The following is a 27,747-nucleotide window of genomic DNA, read 5'->3' on the forward strand; positions in this document are numbered from 1 at the left end:
TCTAGAAATATTTCCAAAGCTCATAGGAGGAGTCAGTGATGGTGCTGATTGGAGAAAGGCTGGAAGAAGGCATCCGCGGCAGTGGTGCTTCCTCCAGGGTAACTGCACTTGGCGATAACTGATGAGCAGTAGCTTGATGTGCCACACAACAGCCAGCTGGCAGTGAGTGGTTCCCAGCAGAGCTTATTCCCAGATGAAATGTGATGGTGGATGACATGGGGCCACAGCATTTGGTATAGGATTTTCTTTGTCGTGATTTTTCCCAAACTTTACAAAGACATAAACAAGAACTGTTGCTATAAATTTCTAAGAACAAGTTAACCACTAATATTATTGGAGCAGCTCAAGGGAAACTGTCTCATTAGTACTAGTGAAACTGCTGTAACAACTGTGTACCTTTACACCCATTGCAACTGAAAAGTAAATATCCAATATCAAGAAGACAATTTTGTCTAGCTAACTGTACTGTGAAATCACCGTTTCAGCCTATACATATTTCTTCAGTACAGAAAAGAAGCTGGAATGGTAGTAAGCAATAAAATAATTAATGCCTGGGGATACCTATATAATAAATAGGCTAACTATATTTATATTGTTGGTTCCTTGGTACTACTTACCTGATAACCATGGTGCTGAATGAGATTAATTAACAGTATTTCTATTCAGAGGTCAGATCACCTTATGTGGATCTTAGGTAATAGAATCGGTAAAACCTTATTATTTAGCTGTTGGATTTAATTATCAGATGGAATCTCTAAAAAGTTATAATCCACCATCTGCTTTTGACTTCTGTTTACCTGATTCAACTACTCTGTAGTAGTGCAGTGTTTTAAATGGGTTTAAACCTGTTTAAAACCCAATTGCTAATTTTGATATACATATACAATTGATCTAGTTGTCCAGTTTCCTTTTCCGTCACTGCATATAAATGTACAGCTATTTCTTTCCTCTTCCAGCTTTCATGACTCTGTATTCTGATCCCTTCAGAGATGTGTGCTCCGTCTTCTGGGTACCTTAAAAACTGGTGTCCTTGCTCAGACTAACATTATTTCCATGTTGCTGTATATATTAATTAATTTACTATAGTATCTTTACACCAAGTAATCAAAAACAGAAACCACAATGTTAATCTCACTCTGGCATTCCATTTGAGCTTTTACAAGAAACAGGATTTTTATAAGAAGAATGGCTTTTCTGTGAGCATATACAGTGTGAAATGTATATTGGAAGAAATCTCGGGTATGAAGAAATTGCCATGTGATAATTGTCTTCCTGAAGCTTATTATACACCTGGAGACAGAGCAAAACTTTGACCTAGATAATATAATTCAACACATGAAATTCAACATGAACAAAGAAACCGTTAAAATAATGCTGTTAGGATGGCAGAAACATACTCCTGAAAATCCAAACACATTAAAACTCGGGTTTCTAGTGCAATTTTGGTTTTAGTCTTTGTTCCTAAACGAGAAGGGTTATTAAGAAGGAAGGTTATTACGGGAGTTTTCTGGCAGCCTGGTGACAGGCAGTAATTGTGACCAGCGCTGCCTATGATATAAGGCTCCCAAACCACTACAAAGCATCTTCGTGACAACTTGTCTTGCAGGTTGATGTCCTACCCAGGAAAGTTCTCCTGTTTGCCTGCAATACTGCCAGGAGAAACGCTTAGGTCTGGGCCTACATTTTAATCATCACAATTGCCACAGAATCATGGGCTAGTTGCTTTAAAATACAGTTGCCATTAGTTTGAGGGTGAATATGGCCCTGGTAGGGTGGACATATTTCTTTGTATGGCAGGTTTCCTGAACAGAGGTTCTCTTTTTCCATTGCTTGATCAGAGAGGGATGCCACAGGAATTGGCTAGATCTGTTCAGATCTACCTGACCCAGCTGTAAGCAGGAGGAACCATCCCTGCTTTCACTTATGTCATAGTTACCTTACCTCCACTACAGACTATCACGGTCTGAAACTCCCATTTTATTACTGATGATCTTCCGCATTGCAGTTTCTTTTTCCTATTTTTCCCTATGCCAATTTTTGTGGTTTTTTTTTTTTTTTTTTTTTGCAAGACCAATTATTTCTTCTTTCTCCCTGGATCCTAAATTGAAGTGAGTGGCACTTCGGACCCTAAGTACATTTGAGGAAATCCTTCTGATTTTAGTTTAAAGAGACAAACCAGGTAGATTTTTGTCTTCTAAAAAAATGTATTGTGAAGATGTTAGCATCAGATACCACAGCAGGATTTTCTTTCTTTTGTTCGCTTATTCTATGTTCTTTTACCAAAGAAGTTTAAAACTACTGAGTTTTAAGAGTTTAAAACTCTTTAAATAAGGTTGTTTTCCAGCATGGCTTTGCATAAAAAAATGACTGCTAAAACTGAAGTGCTGTTTCTAGCTGAAGTTATTTAAGATTTTAAAGATGGTAATGCTATGTTGCAACTTTAATACATTCTACAGTATGGTAGTACAGACTCAGTCGCCGCCTTACTAAGATTTCCTTTTTTCACTTGGGTTTGGTTTTCCATTTGTTTTAGAGCAGTTCTCTGCTAGCGTGGTATTTCTGCAAGGGAGAGGAAAAAATTATGTCAGTGTTAAAAAGGTAATACTATGAAAATACTGAATTATGAAATCAGGCCTCATACGTGTAAAGGTTCAAGAGTGAGACCTGCAAAGCACTGCATGCTTTTAGATCCACCAAATGAGGCGCATGTGTGTTTGGGTGCCTGCTCTGTTCAGGCTGCCGTCCGGCTGCTCCTCAGTCAGCTCTGCTTCTGGAGCTGGGAGACCAGCTTAATACACCACAACTGTGGTTTGAAAATGTTTATAATTTTCTCTGTATTTTACACGCTACACTAACAATTCAAGTGCCTGTACAGTTGCAGACACCCTTCAAGAGGTATTATAATAAATTCATGACAGTACTGTTTTCAGTATTTATTATGATACTGTTGTCATAGTTTCATTGGTCACCTGCCATTCTCCAAAATCTTCAGTCTTTTGGCTGCTGCTTCATTATGTCAGTCTGATTCTGAAAAGAAGCGAAATACCATATTTATACTATACTTTCAAAGCATCCACCAGGGATTGCTAGTTTTAAGCATTCTGGGCCTGTGCACCACGAATAAAATATTTTAATAGTTCAGGATTCCAGAAGGACTAAAATTTTTGCCGCAAAGGCATTGCTGTCTGTTGCATCATTCAGTGTTTTCAGATGTTGATGTGCAAGAGTTTATTAAACATGCTGGATACCTTTGTTCAAGTTTACAATTTTTATATCCAGCACATACACAACGTTTTTTATTTCTACCAAGCATTCTAGTATAGCTGCAGTAAATATGTAATAGTATCAATAAAAGATTTATATACAGGTCAGTGTTTCACTGTAAATGATAAAAACTGAATCATATTATATTTTACAGGGATTTTAGAATGTAGCGCAATTGCCGTAATAGGCTGGGGAAAGGATGAGGAATGGAAGTCAAAGAAATATGAACAAGTGTAAAGTTTGGTTGAAACATTTCCACAGTAATGATTTTATCTACAATTTTCTGCTTCAAATTAGGAGAATGAAAAATACAGATCAGAATTTGTCTTTTTGAACTATCTGTTTATAGACATTGAAAGTTTTCAGTTATTTTAATGACAGAATCAGCACAATATATGTCTTGCTGTTTGGAAGGTCTGTTATAAAGGGCATTATTGTGGTCATTTATGATTTTATCATTTGCTTTTAGTTTTCATTCGGACAAACAGATTCCAGTGTAATACTATTAGGCAATATGCAGTAGCTAGGTCTGAGAAAATAGTACCATATAGTCAGCAGATTTCTAATGATACTACACAAAATAATTGAACATCTAATTTAGAAGTTCCATTTTGCTGCTTGCACAATAGCTATAAGCAATAAATATTTTCTCATGAAATTAAATATGTCAAAAATACTTTTTAAAATATTGTGGTTCAGCACTTAGAAGCTCACACTTTCTGTGAGAATGTTTGTTTCTGACATTGTATTTCAGAGGTCAATTTTGAAATTTTGACATAGCATAAAAATGTACCTATTTTCCAAAATTTTACATGTAAAATTTCTATGCTGTGATTGGAAAAAATAGCTTTCAGGAACAGTGCAACAAATCACTAAATTGCCTTTCTCCATATATTTTAACTCAACCTTATCATTCATATAGATGTTCCTGACAGCTAACTCCTACACGGGGAACAGCAAAGAAAAAGCTGATGTGAACGTAGAAATGACACATATTATGTATACACCTGCTCCAATAAATCCTGAGTGTTTTATTGTAAGACACTAAATGTAAAATAAACATATCGTTAATCATGTCTATCGTAATCATCAGTCTTGATATGGGCAGAGGTCTACCCAGTTACAGGTTTAAGCACCAGGCCCTTGTACATGATTTTTTTCTTAATGCCTTTTATAGTTAATCCCTGCCATTTTGTACACAGTCAACCACTAAAAACATAGAGTACGTGTAATTTTTTAGCCTAGTGAGAAGGATGCTCCCCTTATAGGAAAATATATAAACTCCAGTTTCTACCCTGTTAGATAAATACTCGTAATAAGAGAAAAAACAAAAGCAAATGAAAATCTTTGCGTTTTGACCGAGCACACTGGTAACACTATCCTTCTGGAAAGTGGGAAATTTGCTTCAAATCTCCACTGAACGTGAAGGCCACATCTTGATGGGGAGCCCTTGCATTCTGCATTTGAATGAAACAAATATTATCCCTTATGAATCTCATCCAGAAAAAATATCAGCAGCTAAATCTATCCCGGATCTCAATCTCAATTTCTGAATAGTTATGGAGTGACCAATTTATGATCTTTAGGCAAATTTACTTTTGAGCCAGCTCCATTCAGAACAAATATTGTCAGGCTTAAATCCTGTCTTTTTCATATTTTGGCCCCTGGTTATGGATCTTGTGTTCTTATAGCATCATGCCAACTTTCAGTGACAGAATTAATTCCCTGATAAATTCTCAATTTACAATACTATTGTCCACATTATTAATTGTAATTAGCATTATCTGATCCATGTTTGGCTGAAACTCAAGGTTCTCAAGAGCTAATCCCAAAGCATATTGCTAAATCAAAAACCTGGGAAATAGGATGAATGGAAAAAAATGGAATTACAACTACTGCCTCTGAAACCCTGCCGAGAATCTTTTGCAAAATTATATTTTACAAAGCTGGGTTCTGACGTTGAGGGTGACTCTTTAAATGATGCTGACAGATAGTGTAGTCTGGTGGCTCACGGAGAGTCAGGAGTCCTGGACTCTGTCCCATGCATTGCAGATGACTTAGTGAGTGACTTTGAGAAATTTAATCTTTTTGCACTTCTATATCCCCATCTGCAAAAATAAGCATAATAGTATTTGCTTACTTTACTTGAGATTTTAAAACATTGGTGTATTCTGAAGAAAAGACATTATAAAGATCCTGCTTTTCCCATTAAATAAAATGAGAAAATTTTCCATTTTTCGCTTGAGCATGGCTACCCCCTATATGAGCAAAACATGTTATTAAAGGGAATGTTTTACGTGAATTTGAATAGGAGCAAAAGACGTGACTGCCATTTGTGCCTTTGAAAGTATCCATATCTTTTCATTATCAGTTCTTATGATAATCGTTGCTTCTGTAGGTAAAGCATCTATGCTTTTAGAAAACTAAGGAGCCAATGCATACAATTTTGCCAGCTCTAAATGTCATGAGTTCATTTCTGATGAATTTCAGTGCATGCAAATTTCCTTTCCATTGACTTTAATGTGAGTTGGCCCCGATCCAAGGGATTCAGTACAAGCTGTAGCTACCAATCTCAAAGCAACTTTAATGATGCCACCAGTAATAACAGCTCCACATTCAAAACCAGGTGCAGTTATTTTTTCAGATTTAATCAGTTAATCTGTTGGGTTTAATATCGTGAATCAAAAGCACAGTTTAGGCTAGCGTATCTAAATACTTCTTAACATAATGTTATTGTATTTTGTACGTATTTTGGAGTAATCTGTAAACAAATATCAGTAGCCATGTGGAAAAGATAAGCTAAGCACCGTACCCAGATTTAGCACTTCATATGGAAAATATTCTGCAAAGCTGTTGGAGAAATTAGTTATTCAACTACACATTTGAAAAACAAGTTTTGCTTTGAGCAAGTCATTTAAAGAACAAACATAAAATACCTCAGTAGTGAGGATGATGCTGTAGAGAACTATGATTTACCTGAAGTCAGCACATAAACTCTTGAATATAAGGATCCTTGCGATTCAATAAATGCTGAGTTGTAACTAGAGGCAAATTCAGCCTTAATTGAATAGAAACATATCTGCATGTCCTGGAAATCTCAAAAAAGAAAAAATGTTCAACAGTATGGCTCAGAAGCTAAAATGCCATCCATCCCATTTTTTATCATTTTCTCCATCTGCTTCCATTCCAACCTGCTGATAAGAATATAGAATTGTTTTCTGGTTTGCTGTTTGTAGTAGCTAAAGCTCTTTTCATTATATGTCTCAGATAAAAACTTTTACGACATCCTTCCTGTGTTTCTTTATTGTGTTTGCCTAGGAGTTTTCCAGAATAAATGATTTTTGATTACTGTGGGGTTTTAGCAAACAGTATGTTTTGTCCCTACTTGACCTGTTGCTACTATAGCTTTATGATTATTAATTTGTACTGTCACAGAACATAAAACACAGACTTTTTTTGTGGTTACCAAACAAATGAGTATTGGCTCATCACTGCCTAGAAGAATTTACAAAAAAAGAAATCTCTTGACAACTCCAATGCAGTGAACAGAATAAAATCATCTTTCAAAACATGTTGAGGGGATGCCTTACTGGCTCTTAAAGGTCTTATTCTGCAGCGGAAGTAGCAGGGTAAATTTCGTTTGTGTGCAGCTTTGTGCTGCCAAGGCTATGGCTAGACTGTTTCTGGGACCTCAGTTCTCTCGTTCACACCGGTGGTGTAGATGTGGCTGCTATTCTTGGGGCTTACTCACTACAGACTGGGGGCAGTATTTAGTCCCTTTTGTTCAGCGGCAGTTCTGCACGTACGCCTCAGCTCAGAGTGAGAAAAACCAGAGAACCTGAGTGGACCTGAGAAAGGAATTTAGATGAGAGAATTCAAATCAGCGATTTTGCTTGTCTTCATTTTACATTTTTACACTTAATTTTACATTTTACACTTAATTTGTTTTTTTACATTCGGCTCTTTTCTTATACGTCAGAACAGCTGTATTTCATGAGCTGGAACTGAAATAGGTCAATAAAATGTTACCTGCATGATTAGAGAGAACCTACTGGCTATGTGAGTGTGATTAGGAGTCTTATAGCTTAGATTTGAATGAGATGGCATGTACAATTAAGGACTAAGGGAATATTTTTATGAAACAGAAAACCAAATTTCTTTTAAATATGGAACAAATGTGAAGAAAAATTATTTAAATTAAAAAGATCTAGACGCTAAAAGCAGGCAGTCAACAACACGTAAGTGTTTTCAGAAGGTGTGTGCCTCCTGAGTAAGTTCTGCATTGAAACACATCTTGGAACCAGAATCAAAGGCTGAAGCTGAAATGGACAAAAGGAGGAATAAATATGAAGGCTAAATTTGTTACACCCATTACATTATATTATTTTTTCTTCATTTTATTTTTTTGTACATGTTGTATTTTCACCTGGGCTGGACACTATAAATGAACAGCAGGTGCTCTCTTTAACCTCTCTCTCTCCCTTCCCAGAAGAGGAGGGAGAGAAAATAAGAGAGAGACTTACGGGTTGAAAAGAAAACTAAAACTACTTTAATGAAATATTAATAATAAAATGAAAATAAAATAATAAGAAAATAATGAAATATATACAATATATACAAAACGAGTATTGAGCTCCCAGGGTGACAATCACGTCACTGGCAGGCACTGGGAAAGTCCCTCAGTGGCGGGTGGGAACTGGATTCTGAATCTGGATTCAGGAACGCACAGGTCAGGATTAAAGGCAGACGAACAGACAGAGCCCTCCTCAGACACTGGCCTTTGAAGAAAGACCCCGACCCCGTTGGTCCCTCAGCTTTTACGCTGAGCGTGATGCAGATGGGATGGAATACCTTGTTGGTCAGTTTTGGTTGATGTGTCCTGTCCGCTCTCCCCGGCAGGTGCGACCCCTTTACGCTCTTCCGCTTCCAACCCTCCAACGTGGCACACAACAAAGCTAGCTGACCTTGGTTGTTATAGCAATAAGTATAAGCAAAAGCCTCTCGGCATACCATTCCTTGGTATTCACTATAGACATCAGGCATTATCTGCTAGAAGCAGACACTGTCTGAAAAACATGTCATTAATTTGTCAGGGCAGTTAGTTAGAAGAGACTTAACTGAAAAGTTAAATTACTGAAAAAATTGGTTCTGTTTTACCTCAAACCAGTACAGTACACTTGCATTGTCTTTCTTGTGTCTGTTTCTCTGCAGTTCTTTAAGCATATATTTTTTCATACTTTTGGTAAATCATAATCCAAATATCTAGACTACTTAAGACCTTGTAGATGCTGTCAGTGTCTTCTGCCCTCAGAGAATCACAGAATGGTTGAGGCTGTAAGGGACCTCTGAACTCCACCATCTCACAGTCACTGCAGCCAAGTCTGCCTTTGACCTTCATATCCCCAACAAGTCCCTCCTTGTTGGTGAGTATGAAGTCCAGCAGACCACCTCTCCTCTTTGGCTCCACTGTCACTTGGGTGAGAAAGTTGTTGATGCACTCCAGGAGCCTCTGCTGTGTTGTCCCTCCAGCAGATATCGCAGTGGCTGAAGTACCCCATGAGGACCAGGGCCTGCAAATGTGAGGCTGCTCCTGTCTTTCTGTAGAGGGTCTTATCTACTTGTTCTTACTGGTCAGGCAAGCCATAGCAGAAACCGACTGTAGTGCCAGTCTTACCAGTCTTCTCTTTAATCCTCACCCATAAATTCTCAGTTGGCTCCTCATCCATCCCCAGGCAGACCTCCGTGTGTTCCAACTCACACAAAGGGCAACTCCACTCCTTGTCTTCCCAGCCTGTCCTTCCTGAGGAGCCTGTGAAGAGCTCTCCTCCCTTGACTAGAAAATTGGTTGTTGTCAATCCAGTCAGGTTTTGCACACTGCACACGAGATCAGTTCACAGACCTTCGGAATGATCTAACATCAATACTTTGATGGAAGAACGCCATATAAATGACTAGTAGATTATTTGTCTGCTTCAAAAAAGTAGTGACAATCACTCCTTTCTGAGCTGAGAAGCCCACCTACATCATCATCGAGCACCAGCAGTCCTGAGAAAAGCCTCTTTTTGAAAAATTTTGTGGAAATCACAACACTTCTTACGGTTTCTGAATCATTTCCAATGCTAATTCAGGGTGAATCAACCCAAATTATTAGAGATAGCATGTAAAGAATTTTTATTAAAAAAAGGTTTAAAAATCTTTCCATTTGTGGGAAGACGTATGAGAATGGAACTGAGTATCTGGAAAAAGGATCTCTTAACAGTGACTGAGAGAAAAGAGAGGGAGGGAGGGGAGCAGTAAAAGAAGAAAAGTAACTCAGCTGTAGAGAAACTGGAATTCCTAGGGACAAGTTGTCCACATTCCCACATCCCATAATCATTTATGTTACCAATTATCCTTATCACAGAATCATAGAATGGTTTGGGTTGGAAGGGACCTATAAAGTTCATCTAGTCCAATGCCCTTGTTGTGGACAGGGACGTTTTTTCACTAGATCAGGTTGCTCAAAGCCCTCCTTCCTTTCTGCTGAAGACTGCAATTCCATTGGAGTTTTTAGCATACACGTAATTATCCTTTCTTCTTCTGAAGATAAAAGGGAAACTGAAGAATACAGTAGATCTATATACTTCGGAAGCAGAACCTTGAATACAGGGACTTTTCATCCTTTTCATATTTCTTGCTCATTTTTAACATTCCATCCTTGTGTATATGTGAAGTGTTCAGTATTCAGCTGAAGGTTAAACTGGTAAAAGACACTCTTATTCCAGAATAATACCCGTGCATAGCTAGAACTATAGAAAAGCAAAGCACAGTCTACCTTAATCCCAGATTTCTTTCAAGTGGAAATAAATTCTGATGGGAAAAAGAAATGGGGTTGAAATGAGAAAATCTAGACTTTCATTAAAACACTAAATTAGGCAAGTCGCATATTTCATATTGACAAAAAATGGGCATTTTGACAGACCAGCATATATAACACTACAATTTGAGGCTCTGAGGACCACTAATATGTGGGCCAGGATTTTTTGATATATCAGACATAAAAAGCTTACATTTTCTTGAGCTATTCAAAGTATAACTCCTGGAAGATTTAATTGTAAGAAAAATGTACTTGGAGCTACTGGTCAAAGATAACATCAAGATCTCTGATAGTAAAAAGAACTAGTGAGAGAATCTGTAAAAATAGTAATAATGGGAAGAAAGAATGAAAAAAGAAGAGGAACCTTGAAGGAAAAAAAGGTGAGGGGGGATTTAAAACTGTTACCTTGCATATCTTTTAATTCTTTAGTAGATATTTTTTTAGGGAACATTTATCTTTGCAGCCTTTTTATATGATAGTGATGGGGTGTTAATGTACTATAATTTGCTTCAGTACTGGAACATATGGCAACACTGTCTGGTTTTGTTATTTTGATCATTTTCATCTCGCATCAACTGCATGCAAATGGAGTTTCAAGGTATTTTCTTCGGCAAATGTGAAAAATAGTCTGTACGTGTTGTCAGTCCACTGTATGATTGGGAATGGACAACACAAAGGAGACTGTCCTAATTGAAAATTACACTTTGTTGTTTTCAAAGTCTGCTTATGCATTTTTGTTTCATTTCTGTTTTTCATTTTATTAGGTTATATCTCTTTGAAAGGGAACACAGAATCATAGAATGAAAAGCTGAAAGTAGAATCTTCAGCAGAGATTCCTATTTTCAGCTTCTAGATAACACAAAGATTATCATAAATATCCTTTTAGATTTTTTTTTTTTTTTAAGTGATACAGAGGTAAAAACTGATCTAGGGAAAATATTAAGGGCCTGTGTGTGCTATCCGTAATAGATGAAGGTCTTATTTTGGTGGAGAGGGAAGAAAGCTATCCATTTTATTCTGTTCTTTTTTCTGTCTTCCAAATGTTTTCTAATGTTTTCTTCTACTTAATCTGATTTGCATTAGATGTGAGTCTAAATCAAAAACATACATTTTAGATAGATTAAAAATTGAATTTCATATTGATATTTGGCATCGCATGACCATTCGTATTGCAGTAGTTGCATGAATTTTCCCTTTCTTTAATCCAGTATTTTATTCTTACAAGATTGAGTGCTGATGTCCTTGATTTTTGTTTTTTATTGTATTTTTTCTTTTATATTGTCACAGTCTTTAATTATCCTTAGCAACATAAATGTTTATCAATTTATCAAAAATTAAACAGATAAGTGCGCAAGCCTATTTATGAGGCAAGAGCAATAGGTTTTCTTAAGGATTTATCTCTTCCTGGCCATTAGAGTAGCTAAAATAAGACAGACAAAATCCTCTGTTAAGAGTTCTTGTTTTCTAAGATAAGACAGTGGATAGTGAACAATTGCCATGAGTAAACCCTACTCCTTCCCGTGAGGTAGTGAAACTGGTGCACGTTCTTTGGGAGAGAAGGAAGCTGTGCTGTGGGCTGCCTGTGCAGAGCTGAATCCCAGCAGGGCATGTACAAAGACCACCCAGGGCCAGAAAGTCATGGCAAGTGGCAGCTGTAAATTCCTGTGTCCGTGCGCAGAAGTGTTTCTGCTGTGGCTACTTCCTCATGATATGCATCTGTGTTTCCTTCGTCCTTTTGCCCCGCTTCATGTTCCTTCTCTTTCATTACTGGAGAATTATCCATGTTATCTCAGGTTTGCCTAGTGGTATGAATGAAAGGCTTCGGCTTATTAGCGTAACCTTGACTTGCAGAAAACCTAACAATACCTGTACCAAAGTCATATGCTCTGCATCACAATTTGAGCCCTTTGTTGAGAGCTTCTCCTCAAGAGAGACAAGTGTGATTACACAGAAAAGCACAGTCTTCTATATAACTACAGCAAAATTCCAGTCTTTTAATGATTTTTTAAAATATTTTCTGTTGGAACAAAAATAAATAAACCTTTCTATTAATGGTTAAAAGAAAGATCCCCAAAAGAGACGGCAAAACTTTCATAAGAATAACAGCTAAAGAGAACAGAGCAGGAACATGAGCAGGGCTGAATATAAGTCCCATCATGCAAGGATAGCTGGAGCTGGGAAATGGTGTTAATTCTTGTCTGGTTGCAGTGAATCACTTTTGCTACAGCAAAGAAGGTGTTGCTGCCGGTCATTTTTAGGTCAGAACACCCTCCAGACTCCAGATTTTTCTTGTGTGAACAGACAGTATTGAGAATTGATTAAGAATTTTTCAAGATTACCGGGACTTTGATACTGATACAATATTCAATATTCTTCATTACTTGCATTGGCTATTTCAATACGTTTTTCCGCTCGCTCTGTCGTAACTAACTGTGGATGAGGAGGCTGGTGATGGATTGCTGTGAATAGCTGGTGTCTCGGTTCACTTTATTAAATTATTTCAGAACCTTGGTAACATCTGAATGGCAGAAGTCTGACCTGCAAATCAAGCCGGGGGCAGAGTTTAGCTCAGAGGTACTATCTGACCCCAATTGCTTTTAACAGCCCTGTTCTGAAAGGACACGAGAATGACCTTGATGCTTGTAGCATTGTAGTTGCTCATGAGCTCCCCATTTTTTTGAGGTAAGCGGATAGTGTCATACTTATCATAAGAACACAGGGTACTGGAAATCTGAGCATATAATGATTACATGTTGTGAACTTCAGGCTCTTTAGGACACTCCTGGTACAGCTCTTACTTATCCTGTTTAGAGTTGTGGTCCTGTAAGAACTGAGTGGCATTAATTACCTGTATTGAAGGGAGACAACAAAATGCAAATATTCTTAGGAGAATCTCAGACTGACATCTAAATGACTTTCAATTTTATAAAAACCTTGTCACGCTAAGCACTCACTAGTGAGTTACATGTTCGTATCACAGAGTTTTTTGTGTTTTAAAGGAGCAGCCAGCTCACGATCTTAAAACCAGTCCCCCTTCTCTTTTAGAATTGATACAGATATCCGGGCTCAGCTTCTGCAAACTCAGCCATTGTAAACACATTCTCCCTTCTTTAGGCTGCATGGTACACATTGCATAAGCACTTGTTCCTCTTTTACCTGGCGGGAAATACCATTGCCTTCCATCACTTCTAGGAGACTGAGAGGTATCCTGTTTGTTACTGACTCAAACGATTTCCAAAAAAAAAAAAGGAGAAAGGAAGCTAAAAATGAAAAAAGAGAAAAAAGGAGGAAGTGTAACTGGCAAAAGAGAAGAGATTGACAAATAAAGGACGAGAGAAGTAAGATATGGAGGGAAATGAGCAATTTCAGGGCCAGTCCCAGCAAGACTCACCCAGCCATTGTGCCAGTCGTAGCAACGTATTGTCCTCCCCTCGCTGTCACACTGACGCTTTCTCTCACTCAGATCCACCCGTCTTTTGTACCCTCCTTGTCCCTTTGCCCTTTCTCATCATCTACTCATTTTACAATGGCAGAAGGAAAAAAAGAGGTCAAAGCGGAAAAGAGAGAGTTGCAAAACGACACCACTTTCGCTCCTTCGACTTAAATTCCTTTACTGTTAAACAGCACAGATTTTCCTGCAGCACCAGCTGCATTGTGTAATTAGGACTGCAACTGCAAAGTGGAAAACTAATACATTTTTATCATTTCACTGTGTAGTAAAAGGCTGGCAGAGGCTGCCTCTGCCACAGGTGTTGCAAGTGCTCAGAGCCAACCATTTTACAAACACGGCAGTTGCACAACTGGCTTTGTCAGTGGAGCAGGGAAAAATATGCACCTAAAATGCATGTAGCATTCAATTCTCCGCATTTGTAAGACTTTTTTATAAAAGATGGGAGGCTTTTTTTTTCCCATGATACAGAAATAATCTTTTTCTGTGAGAACAGACCAGTGAACCAGATGTGAACCAAGCCTGTGAAATGCAAGCACCTAATTACATACCAAAGAAGAAAATAGACACTAGTTTAAATCCATAAATCCTGACTGCAGCTCAGAGGCAAACTTAGGAACTGAGCACACTGTAGGCATATAACATTTTCCTCAAAATAATTAAAGTCCACCAAGGAAAAACTTAACTACTTGTAGATCAGTGCACACAGTGAGTATGTCATAAATTGCAAACAAACTTAATTTATCCCGTTCTTCTGCACCTGAAAGTTATGGATGATAATCCCAACATTACATTTTACAGCAGTACAAAGCAAGCATTACAGTTACAATGTGAGGAGCGCCTATCGAGAGAGACGTAAAATCAAGTCCCTTCCAGCTCTGCCTGACTTTAAGATAATAATTACAGTCTCTGAGCCTGTCCAGCAAAAAAGTCCCAATAAAATTCTCATCCTCTGAGTTCGGCCTGCAGATGGCCAGTAGAGATTATTAAGTTTTATGAAGACTACAAATGAATAAAAAGAACTATAACTAGCCACTAAAAGTTGTTCTGTTCTGTGCTTATTTGCTCTTCCCTGGTTATATTACAACTATGCTTAGTTACAGACAATGACAACAAAATCAATCTTAAAAAATATGCTGCCACAGCCTAATTTCTCCATTTCTCCTGCCTGCAATTTCTCCAGTTTATTTGTCTGAAATCCTCAGACTCCTCTCTATTGATTTAGGGACAGTTTTGGTTGAAGAGTAGTTTTTATGGTTTATTTTAGGCCCTCATACATGTATTTTTTGAAGTGACTGAGGCCCTAGTCAGTAAAGTCATGCAGCTGCCCTTCTTCCTAAGCCTTACGAACAGGGTGTGCTGATGCTCAGGTGACCCAGCTCTCGGTCTGAATTGTTCTCATGGGCCAGAAGGAGAAATCCTCAAAAAATTTCAACCAAGTATCCCTAGGTCAGTCCGTAAAAGGTGTGCCTTTGTATGCCTATATCTGATTACTTCTAAGCTGGCTTACAGAGGAATTAGAAAGGTGTAAAACAGACTCAGGGAGAGCTGGGCTGAAATGAGATACTGCCGTGAGATGTCTGTTCAATCTTCGTGTTTGGTGTTTCTGCAGGGTCCCCATAGGGTCTATTCTGTCTTTCTAACTTTGTCTAGTCTAACTTTGTGGTAGACTATACATCTTTTGGGATAAGTTGTAGGTGAAGCAGTTTGGAGGGTCTTTTTTCTTTTTTAACAATTTTTAGGGACCTTGCCATTTAAGGAGCTAAAGCAACTGGAGAACAGTAAAGAGCAGAAATTAAAAGACTAACAGAATAAGAGGGGATGAAAGTTAAGATTTGTTTATTATGCCACAGAGTTGGTACCACTTCAGTTTGGAGACCTACCTTCAACCATTAAGTACAAACACAATTAAAAGTAATTAATTTAATTTAAATAATTAATTAATATAATACCTGTGCAGGAATCAAAACTGTACCAGATGGTACAAAGCAAGGGCATACACTGAGGAAAAAGTTACTTTCTGTTGGAATAACTCAAGTAGATGAGTTGCTGGATCCAAAATTATGCATTAGCAGTATTGTGAAAGTCAGATACCTCATTTCTCTGGGTTGATGCTTACGATAAAGGTATCCGTATGACTGAGGGACCAGAAAGTCCCCTGACTTGTGCAAATAGGCTCTTGCTGCACAGGAATGAAAAAAGTGAGCAGACACTCTCTTCTTCCATTCACTCTTGTAGATATGCTTTTTGTGAGGTAGCCACAGCAGTCTTTTGGTTGTCTTTATAATCTTATTCCCCTCTGAATTTCTGGGAATGGGAAAGACTCAGCTTTATATGCAGCAGCAGAGGTACTCCTGCCCAGCAGAATTCAGGGGGGGCTGCGTCACCGGTGGGGGCTGGAAGGATGGAATGTCAAAAAGGAGGCAGGGGGAGGAACAAATTCTTTTGGTATGAAACTGCTGGGTTTAGGGAGAATTAGGAATAAACTACAGCTTGTCTTTGAAGGAGATTTGAGTTTTCTTGGGAGAAGTAAGAGGCTTTTTTCTTTGGGAAAAGAACCTGAAGAGGTTTGAAGATGCTTAAGGATAAACAAGACACATAAAGAACCACAGCCTGCCCTTTGTTTTTCTCCATCCCTCTCTCCCATCTCCATCCTATCGCTCTAACACAGTACTCTCTTAGCCCCCTCTCTAGTGTTTGGGTTACTACTCTATTCACCCTTAGGAAGGTTTTACACTGAGAAGAAAGAGAGGAGGAAAAAATGGAGTGGAAAATATGTGTCTTGCCACTCTTCATGACATTGCAGAGCATAAAAATAAAAGATAATGACTACAAAGGTGAGAGTACTGTTTTGCCTTCTTTTTTTCTCCTTCTTCCTGTAACATGTTAGTTACATGACAACGTTACTGAACATGAAAACATGAAGAAAACATGGGTAGATCTTTACTGTCTTATTAGTATCCCATACAGTTAAAACTCATGAAGGAAGAGCGACTTAGAAACCTGGTTATTTTGTCATTGTCACAAATCAGTGTATTAATTGGACACTACTTTTGCAAAACGCCCTTACGACTGCAAACAAAATGTGTCTGGTAGATTAACAAAGGACCATACACCTGTTTCTCATGCACAGTTTCTTTCTGATGCTGTCACACAGCCATACTGAGAGAGAGTTTTGGCAGATGGCATTACAATTCAAATAAAGAAAAATAAGCTTCTGAATTCATACATATTTCCTTGTCATTCAAATGCCAAGGGATTTTTTAACATAATGTTTAAAGCACGGAGTGACTCAATTTGAGTGTCCTCATAAATATAACTAATGCACAATGATGAATAAGTTATGACAAGAAGTTTCAGAAAGCAGTTACATGCAACTAAAGCAGATTTTTATCTATTGTGCAACAAAGCAAAAGTAATAAAAGATGGGACTTTTAAAGTTCTCACCCTAGACAAGTCAATGAAGCCACTGAGGAGACAAAACCAGATTCTAAGCTAATTTCACTAGTATAAATCAAGAGTTGTTGCCTCAGCAGCTGCTGTATTAACCTGAATTTTCCATGGTGCAATGTAATCTCCCTCATCAATCGTATTGATTTATCTACTTTATCAAATACTATTTAAACGACTAATGTATCTGCATTACATATACCCAGCTACTGTTCAGAACTGTGAAAACATATTATTGAAAAGCATTGTAGTCATGGAAACAGATCACCTAGGAAGTATGTTGAGGATGATTCTTCTAACCAGCTGCATACAACTTCATTGACAACTTAGAAATAAAATATAGAAATGTAAGATGTCTTGTACCTGATCAGAACATTAGTTTATTTAATCTGCCCTGAGACTTCCATCGAAGGCCAGTGCGTGATGCTTCTGAGGTAGTTGCAGCTCATGACAAATAAGTGATGTACCTATGCAATTTTACAGTCTGGGCAGGATAGCTTTTTATTCGTGGACCACCCACAGATAATCAGTTCATTGTAAGCATACAAAGCAGTTCTTGGCTTTTTTTGTTTTGTTTTGTTTTTTTCATTATCACTATAGATGCTACATTTTCCAAGCTCTTTTTACAGTATGTCTATCCATTTGCCTCACTGGCCTGTCACATAAAATCAAGTAATTGCTATTTGGTGTAATAACATGGCAGAAAAACAAAAAAAACAGAAAGCATTATGCTGTGTGCTTTATTTTGAAACATTGACTTGAGACTCTCAAGGCCCAGTGAGACAAATGAAGTCATAAAACAAATGTTTCTGATGTTGATTGAAATTTTAATTAAACTTTAGTGTTGTTATTTTGAAAATAAGTCAGAAACAAGGTAAAATAACCTTTTTGACCAAGAAAGATGCTTAGGGGAGATGAAGAAAAGGGGTTGTCCTCTGTGCGGAGGAACAATGTGGTTGTATGAAGCTCTCCCATGGGATGGATGGCTGATGGAGAGTTTGTAGGTCAAGGTCAGGGGAGAGGCTGGTGGGGGAGACTTGGTGGTGGGTTGTTATTACAGACCCCCTGGTCAGCGTGAGGAAATGGATGGAGCCTTCTTTAAACAACTCAAGGAAGTCTCTGATCGCAGATTCTGGTGTTCATGGGGAACTTTATCCTCCCTGACATCTTCTAGATGGGTGGCAAGGCAGGAGACAAGCAGGCAACAAGATTTCTGGTGGTTTTGGGGGATAACTTCTCAATATAAGTACCAGATGTGCCCACCATGAAGGGTGATGCACAGCTGGACCTCATATGAACTAACAGCAAGAACTAATGGGAGATGTGATAATCAATGGCAGCTGTGAAACAGTGAAGTTCAAGATGCTGTGGCAGAGGAGCTCAGGACGCTGGCAGGTGACAGGCCCTGGCAATGTCCCTGACAAAATAATGAAATGAAACCTCTGCCACATTTCTGGGCACCCAAAGGAGAGGGTGATGACTGGGAACAGCCAGTGTGGATTTACCCAGTGCAAATCATGCCTCACCAACCTGATTGCTATGCTAATATGGCTGGATTTGTGGATGAAGCAAAAGTGGTGGATGTCATTTACCTTGACTTTTGCAAGACTTTTTGCACTGTCTCCCACAATATTTGTGTATGGCACTTAGGGCATTAAAAATCTGGAGGGATGGAGAATGCACAGGTAAGTCAGTGGTTGGGTGGTGAGGCTTAGAGGGTAGTGGTTAATGGGCCATACTATACCTAAATGCCTGTGCAAGAGGAGTATTGCAAGGGTTTATAACAGAGTCTGTCCTGTTTTGCCATCTTTACGTAAAGTCTGAAGGGGGCAATGAAATCAACTTTGCAGGCGCTCCCGGGGGGACCAGTCAACATGATGAAGGGCAGGGCTGCCATTGAGGGACCTAGCCAGGCTGGAGGAACGGGTCAGCTGAAACCTAGTGAAATTCAACAAAGACAAATCCAAGTCCTGTACCTGGGCAGGAAGAAAATCTTGCAACAGTACAGATTGGGAACTGACTTGTTAGACCACATTGGTAATACTGCATCTAGTTTTGGGACCCCCAATACAAGATAAACTGGATTGATACACAGGACCAAGTTCAGAGGGTCACCAACGATGGTCAGGGGCCGGAGCACTTACCCTCTGAGGAGGAGAGGCTGAGAATAATCCTGTTTCCTCTTTAGTAAGGTTTGGCACTGAAAGGAGCATTAAAATGTGTTATTTGGGTTTCTTAGAGAATAATAGGCTTTTTTTCCTTTGTTGTACCACAGGTTAAGAGGTGAGCAGCTAGCTAAAGTATGTTGAAGCTTATATACGAATTTGAGATACTAGTAACAGAATACCTAGCTGCCTCCCATGAGGTCTAGCCTGCACTATTAGTAGCTACATACTTTTATGGGGCTTTTTAGGTCAGTAGCCAAACTGCAGGGTTTAGGTTATATAATAACAGTAAATTCAGTAAGTCCATAAATTCACAGGGTATGTTGTTAAACATTTAACAGCAAAGGAAATAATATAAATAAATGAAGAGACTGAAAAGCCAATGGAAGAAAAGCCTAACTTCACGAGTTCAGGCAGTTATTAGGTAGAAAACACTGGTTTGTAAGAAGGTTGAATTGATACAGTCAGTAATGAGGTACAAGCACTGAAAGATTTGAACATCCAAAAGATCAAAAAGAATGTTTCTTTTCAGTCTGTTTTCTTCAAAGTCTAAAGAATATAGCATAAAAAAAGCTGTGTTAATAAAATCAGTTTCAAAGGCAGAATCTTCCACATTGGAGCTGTACGTGGCGTGCAGCAAATCTGCTGAACTTCAGGAATACAAATTGATAATGCAGCGTGCACTTGATGTACTTGGGGCTCCTTTTCTGCTGGTAAAACGAGCGCGCGGGTGACAGTCCCTTTAATGTGCATGTCTGAACTTTGAACCAGCTGGCAGTGCCATCGCGGCTCCTCGCCGTGCCTGTGAGTAACCGCTGGGGCATCTGCTGAGCTTCTCCGGCAGGTTCACATTCTGCACCAAGATTCACCCTGAAGTGACTTCACTCCTTGCAGTGCCCCCACTAGCTAGGTTAAAGCTAGGAGCTGTGAGGATAAGAGTTTCAGGGACTCTGTTCAGATGTATCCTTTGTTATATTAAAACCGAGATAACGTGTAATTAACACAGAATTCACAAATTATCCCAAACTATTCTTGGAAGATAAGGCACATTGCTGTTTAATTATTCCATGGAAGCCTGGTTCCGTATCCAGTCTCCTGGGCAAGAACTTGTAGCTAAAAAATGAGGGTTTTTTCAGCAGTTCCTAGTGGTCTCTCTTTCCCCAGCAAAACTCTAGTCACTTTAGTGGGAATTGTGAGATCAACAAAGAGCTGATTTAAGCTTCTGTCTCCCCCAAAATTCTGTAATACAAACCAAGTACCGAGCACAAATAACACAAGACTAAGGACAGAGAAGAAGACAAAAGGATAGCAAGATTTGATGAAAACAATTTAAAGTTTTAATAATAAATATGTTTCAGTGAGTCTTTCTGTTTTCCTTAAGTCTATTACTTCAAAACACATGGAAAACAGGATTTTGTAGTTTGGAATCTTTTAACAGAAACTCTAAGCTTTCTCTTGAAAAGGTCCATGGAGAGTACTCCAAACAGCTTCAGCTATTGCCCACGGAACAGTTGAGAACTGAGTTCTTTATTAAGGCTTTATTGAGGAAACCATCTCAGGCACTGCCTATGATAACCTAACTAAATTCTCAACATGTACGGTATTTTTTAGCGTAATTTCTTTTTAGTTGCTTTTTTTTTTCATTTTTATTTGAATTAATAGTTAAAAAAGCCCTTTTTGAACTCCTTTTTGGTAGTTAAAACTCAGTAATTCAGTTGGTACTTTTTCACTGTAGTAATGCAAATCTTGATTAGATATTACACAATTCCACATGTCAGAGGGATCAAGAACACCTAATGTTAAAAATATCCCTACTGTTGGCAATATTTCACTTGGTAACAAAGCTGGGGGAAAATATTGAATCGATAGTAATATTTAGTAATCTACTAAATGATCTATTAAGGATGTAGCATGTCACAATAAGCTGCACTGAACGAAGAAGATGCATTTATCACATGTGAATGTTACCTCGACATTTGTTTCCATTGTGCGAGAAGAAATTATGCATACTGTCATTTTCTTCATGATAATAAATTGCACGTGAATGGTTTGTGATTACAGACAGAACATAAACAGTCATGACTGTGAAATTTGCTGGTATGACAACGGCAGCTGGAGAACACGAGTTTAATTGAAATTGAGCTTACATGGCTTGGCTTGGAGTTGGTACATTCCCTAAGTTTTCCAGGTCTTCCATGATAGGAAGAATAATTTGGTTTTGCTATGGAGGTGGGGTTGTCCATCCTGCCTTTGTTGTTATTTTCACTGAGACAGTAAGCAATTCAACTTACATTCTCCTGCAGCTTTTGATTTGTACACTAGCATAGAGGACTCCATGTTAGCAACTGCATTTTCCAGCTTAGGCAGTGACATATGAAACACAGCTAAGTGGAGGAACCTGTTGAGGTAGTAGAAATGATTTTACCATCGCATATACCTGTTGAATTTTTTGTTGTTTTCTGGGGCTCCCACATGGTACGCAGATGGGTGACCTAGCAGAATTCACACAGGTATGTGGATAGTAGGTTAAATACTGATTTTCAGTGAGCAATATTATCCTCTCTTTCCTTATGGCAACCTCTAACAGAAGGTTTCAGGAGCAGCAGCACAACTACTATACCTGTTTCATGTATCAGCTGGGCAATGTGGACATGCACTAACAAAAGCATTAAAACGAGACATAGAATCATTTAGATGGGAAGAGATCTTTAAGATCATCGAGTTCAACCGTTCACCTAGCATTGCCAAACCCACCACTAAACCATGTCCCTCAGCACCACATCTAGACGTCTTTTAAATACCTCCAGGGATGGCGATTCCACCGCTTCCCTGGGCAGCCTGTTCCAACGCTTGATAACCCTTTTGGTGAAGAAATTTTTCTAATATCCACCCTAAACTCCCCTGGCGCAACTTCAGGCTATTTCATCCTGTCCCACCGCTTGTTACTTGGGAGAAGAGACCGACCCCCACCCCACTACGACCTCCTTTCAGAGGGAGCAGCACAGCAGACCACGAGCAGCATCTGCTCCCTGCTAATCTGTGCGCTGTGCCTTAGGGTATTGCAGGCAAAGTTTTTTGTGTAAGCTATGTGGGGAGGAACACTGATTTAGACTTACAGATAAATATTTGCAAAGACTGTATCTCTTAAAGAAACTGGAAGAGTATGCAATTGCGTTGGACTGGGGAGCTGCACGGTATTTTGTAACTTTTAACCCAGTTCTTTTGATACCCTCTGTAGTAGGTACTGACTTGAAAAGGCAAAACTGAATTTGAAACAGGAAGAAAGAAATGAGAAGAGAAAAAGCAAGGGATAAACCAAACACAGGCTGCTGAGTGGAAAGATACAATATTTTTCTGAAAAGTCTCATATATAGGTTAGAAAAGGATTCCTGACCTGTGCCTGGGTGTTAACAAGGCAGGTGATCCAAACTCATGCTGACTTCCACAGCTTCCACATCCTTACTGACAGCATTTTCAATAACAGCAGGCATTATATTTTCTTTTTCTCTCTCATACTATATTCTTTTGTACTATACAAATATTTTGATTGCAGCCGATTCAAGAAATATGCTCTCATCTTTCTTTCTAGCCTGTCAGTAGGGTAGTGACACAATGCTGGCTGTTGTTCTGAAACCTTGAGAGGCTTTTATAACTCTCTTTAACACAGTTAGTACTCTACAAACTTCAGAAAAATTAATCTTTTGGTTTGGTAATATGTCTTTACATCTTGGTACATTGAGATCCAAAATGTACTCCTTCCTCCATCCCCAGAGAAGGTTAAGTGGCACCATCAAAAATCATGTTGAAACACAACAGCTTTCAGAAGGCAGAATAAGAGCATCTGGACCATTAGCATAAGCAGGCTGTGATGAGAAGGCGCTACCACTGATTGTTAGAGTGACCTGCTGGAATTCATATTAGTCTTTCTTTTTTCCATCTTTGTTTCCTTCTTTCTTTCTTTCTTTGAAAATACAAGGGCTTTTCTTACCATTGGGCATTTAACTTTTAGAAATGCAGCTCCTTCTGTATTTAAAAACTTACCCAGATGCATGCTGAGAAAAGTGTCTTGGTATCAGCTGTACCTTTTTGATCTTTTTTTTTTTTTATGACTGCTGCAGTGTTAAATAGATGCTGCTTCTTTGGTAAGGAATAAAGCATGAAATGTGAAAACTGGAGCATATATACATAATATACAGCACCCTTCCATCCACTCATGGTATCAGCACTGCCAAATGCAGCACAATTACTGGTTTTTAAACCATGATTATACAAATGTTCCTGAACAGTCCTCCACTGGGGATGATAGGAGGAGATCTGTGGGAATGCAATATTAAATATTGAAGACTGAAAATAAAGGAATTTTTTCCTTCTGTACAGAGAAATCCTCCTGGACAATGGAATTGAAAGACATGGATGATAGAAGTGTTGAACTCATGAAAATGGAGGCTTCATATATAGCATAGTAACCATGACATGTTGGTTGCAGAAATTATACATGAACCAGCATGCTAATGCTCCTAAATGAATATCAGAAATTGTTTTAATTTATAGCTCCCTTCTCAGTTCAAATTATGGAGGCCAACAGTTATCTGCTTCACAACTGTTTTGTAAGAATTCTCTTTTATAAATGTTTACTGTTCACTCTCATCCCTAATGATCATCACTGGGCACAGCAAAAGGAAAAAGAGAATATGTAATGCCCTCACCACTAATTTGGCAAATGCTTAGCTTCCTATTTTATGAAGCACTAAAGTATTTCTGTCCTGTAATCTTTCATTTCAATAGTGAAAAATGGAATAGATGCCGCTTTTTAATGCAATGAAAAATAATCACAGGGCTCCTGAAAGCAAATGTAGCAGAAGATTCTTCTAACAGAAGCTCTGTAGTAAACTACACTCCACCAACCTTATCTGCCATACTTTGGCGGGTGCAGGGACCTTAGGGTTTGTGCTGTAGCAATTCCATTTTACTGGTCAACAAGGAATTTTAATTAAACATAGCTTACAGGCTGCATCTCAAACGGAAAAATTAAATTAGAGAATAGCCTTACGTGGAGTTTATATCTATTATGGTACACAAAGGTAATTTTTTATTTCCTTTCTTCTGAACCCATGACTATTTTATGATGTTAGATAATCAGTGGCTGAATCCATGCATTTAAAAATGCGTTCTCCATAATATGTCCAATTCATTAAATTTTTACAGACTTTTACAGTAGAAAATTGGATTTGCCATTTGCCTTCTCAATAGTTGTGCCAGTTCATAAATACAGTTATGTATCATTACTTTAGGAAAAAATAGGCCAATAGGTTAATAGTAAATCCTCAAATTATTTCAGATTTTCACAAATATGTAAAATGAAATATGTCCTCTGCATCACTACACTTTAAAGTGTATATATTTAGAGAAAGATACCTACTTTTAAGTTTGGGCAAAACATCTACTTTTTATTTTTAATTGCATAGTTGGAAAAAACTCCATCTACTAATACACTTTGGCAAAGGGACCTATGCGCACATCTGTCTCTGTGTGTGTATGTGTGCGCGTGTGTGTTTGTGTGTATTTTTAAGTATGTGCAGATTTTGCCTGCACCTGCCTCACTTTTCTCTAAAGGACTGTAATTTTACATGGCCAGATATGAAAGCAACATTAAGTTAATTAGGGGAAGAAAACCTTGCAAGGTTACATGAAAATAAAATGTACCTATAGCTTTTAAATGAATACTTTCTTCTGTGTCATAGGGTTATAGGAAATCTTTGCCTTATTTATCACGCATGTGTTGGGAACGAAGTTTACTGTAGGAACGGTACAGGATTTGTGCGTCGGCTGGTTTCTTTTTGAATATTTAGGGATTACATTCCACAGTCTTGTCCCACAGGACTTTGTGGGAGCCATTTTAGGATCAATCTCCTACAGGTTTTACTGAAGTTCTGTGCAGGTCTGGAAAGAGCAACAGCAGGGCTTTCTAATGCTTGGTGACTTACCGGTGAGCCAGTGATGTGCCCTTGCAACAAAGCAGGCCAACAGCCTCCTGGGCTGTATCTGGCAGAGCATTGCCACATGGGAGATCAAGGGAGATGATCCTTCCCCTCTACTCAGCGCCGGTGAGACACAGCTGGAGTTCTGGGTCCAGTTCTGGGCTCCCCAGTACAAGAGAGACATGGACATACTGGAGAGAGTCCAGTATGACATGTTGAAGGGACTGGGGCATCTCTCCTATAAGGAAAGGCTCAGAGAGCTGGGACTGTTTGTCCTGGAGAAGAGAAGGCTCAGAGGGATTTTATCCATCTAGATAAATACCTGAAGGAAGGTGCAAGGAAGACAGAACCAGGCTCTTTTCAGCGGTGTCCAGTGACAATACAGGAGGTAAAGGGTACAAACTGAAATTCTGCTTAAACAAAATGGTACTTCTTTACTCTGTGTGTGATCAAACACTTAAAGAAGTTGCCCAGAGAGATTGTGGGGTCTCCATCCTTGGAGATATTCAAAAGCCAATTGGAGATGGTCCTGAGCAACCTGGTCTAGGTGACCCTGCTTTGGGCAGAGGGGCTGGGCTAGGCAATCTCCAGACGTCCCTTCCAACCTCAACCGTTCTGTGATTCTGTGGCCTGCTTAAATACTTTATGCTGCATTTATTCATATGAAGTCACAATATAGCCCTGACAAAAGCAGGTCAGGGTGCAGACCTGTGAAGATTTCAAAGCTAACAATGTTCTAAGAATAATAGGAAAAAATAAGTACCTACATTAAAGAAGTCCTTGAGCTTTTATTTACAAATTTGTGGGGTTCCTCATCTGCTAGTCTTGGGCAGAGCATTCCTGAATGTTTTGGGTATTAACAATTAAATGTCTTCTCTATTTCTGCAAAACGTAATTATTTTTAAGTTCAGAAGATGCTATAATATTTTATTTTGGTTTGTGCTTCTGTGTACTGCTATATACTTTGATGTCCCTGATATATAACTAAGCTTTGGCACAGGATGCCTTTGGAGGCTGTGGAATTACCACCACAGTAAGACAAATGGTACAAACTTCCGAGGGATATTTAGGTGTACTTACATGGGAGAAGGCAAACTCTTTTTGTTCCATCAAGGCCAACTTTTCCAGGATTCCTAGCAAAGAAAAAAGCTCAGAAAGCAAAGAAGTTTTTTTGTGTGTTGGGAAAACCAGATGCCCTCACTTTGTCCGGCGGTGATGCTATACAAGATGTGCTACAGTTGATGGCTGGCACAGCTTTTGGAACAATGAAGTAGTTCAACTAAAATGTGTTATTCTAGAGACTGAGATCTGGTTTTGCATGCCAATTTTCAAGTTACTACTACTTGTGTCTGCCATCGTATGTGTTAAAGATTCAACATTTGCTTTGGTCACTATCTAATTTCACTATCAAGTTATTTCCCTCAGTGCCCAGAGAAGATCCACAGTTTTGTTACTAGAAATCTTAATGTTCTGTACTGCATTTACTGAGAGAGATAACTCTTTGTTTTTCAGAGCTTCCATATGGCTGGGAGAAAATTGATGATCCCATTTATGGCACTTATTATGTTGAGTAAGTTCCCAAGTTCAATATTAAGTTGCTGTTAATATGTCATAACCTAATGCCAGTATCCTCTGCAGTGCTTAGCCTGGCAAGGCATGGGTACGATTACTTGACATGTTAAACTGAAGGTATACCAGGAATTCTCAGTCATTAATACAGCTAATGTGTCCAAATATATTCAGTGTGTCTCAAATCAGTGACTCGGGCATTCAGTCACTCTCTTTCTCCAGGGTCTGATTTCATGGTATCATTCCAGATGATATTCATACAAAGGTCATATTCATTAAAGAAATATTATATTTTCTATGTACGGTTTGGATATCCAGTGAGGTAAAGATCTTGTTAATCAATGAAAAGAGCAAAGCATAATCATTTTAGCTCAGTTAAGATCCTTTTCTGGGTAATCCTTCCTTGCTGCAAATCAGATGTTTATACTGTTTGTACCAGAAGACAGGTTATTTACACGCTGCATATGAAATTTTAGGGATGTTGTGTTTTATTCTGTACTTAAAAGTGCAGCTGAAAATAAGAGAATATAGTTTTCTATTTTCACAGCACAATCCTTCCTTTCATTATTTTCAGATTTTAGTTGTCATAAAACAAGAAAAAAAGATTCTTACTCCTCTGTGCAAAGGGCAACAGAAAGCTTTTGTTTGAAGTACTAGGTAGAACCTGTTCTGGCCAGTTCCTGCATAAAATAAGTAAATCAGAAAGATGGTTTTCTCTGCTTTGTAGCTTAACCCAGTGAATAAGACTTAACGCAAAGGGAACCTAGATCGATACCTGTTCGGGGTGGTCCGTTCTCCCTCTGCTCTCTGCACACGGTATACGGCAGAGGAGGGAGAAAGCCACTCCCCGTCACTGTGCAGACAGCACTTTGAAGGACTGAGAAAGATCTATCTATTAGCTCCTTTTACTGAAGAAGAGAGATCTGTAGAGAAGATGGCCCCTGACCTACAATCTCAACTTCAAATCCTGGCACTCAAGCAGTAAATTTATTCTAGTTGTTCCATACAAAGTAGAAA

General features: G+C 38.6%; 1 protein-coding gene across 15 annotated transcripts in view; it reads left to right on the plus strand.

The window, feature by feature from the left end:
* The window catches only part of MAGI2 (membrane associated guanylate kinase, WW and PDZ domain containing 2), a 757,683-nt gene that overhangs the window by 572,503 nt on the left and 157,433 nt on the right, over positions 1 to 27,747 (plus strand). For all 15 annotated transcript variants that reach the window (XM_074586071.1, XM_074590362.1, XM_074597089.1 and 12 more), the window contains one exon: positions 26,674 to 26,731. In XM_074586071.1, coding sequence (XP_074442172.1) covers positions 26,674 to 26,731 — 58 coding nt within the window. The remainder of the gene's footprint in view (positions 1 to 26,673; positions 26,732 to 27,747) is intronic.

Source organism: Larus michahellis, chromosome 1 (genome assembly GCF_964199755.1).
Source record: "Larus michahellis chromosome 1, bLarMic1.1, whole genome shotgun sequence".
Classification (NCBI taxonomy): domain Eukaryota; kingdom Metazoa; phylum Chordata; class Aves; order Charadriiformes; family Laridae; genus Larus; species Larus michahellis.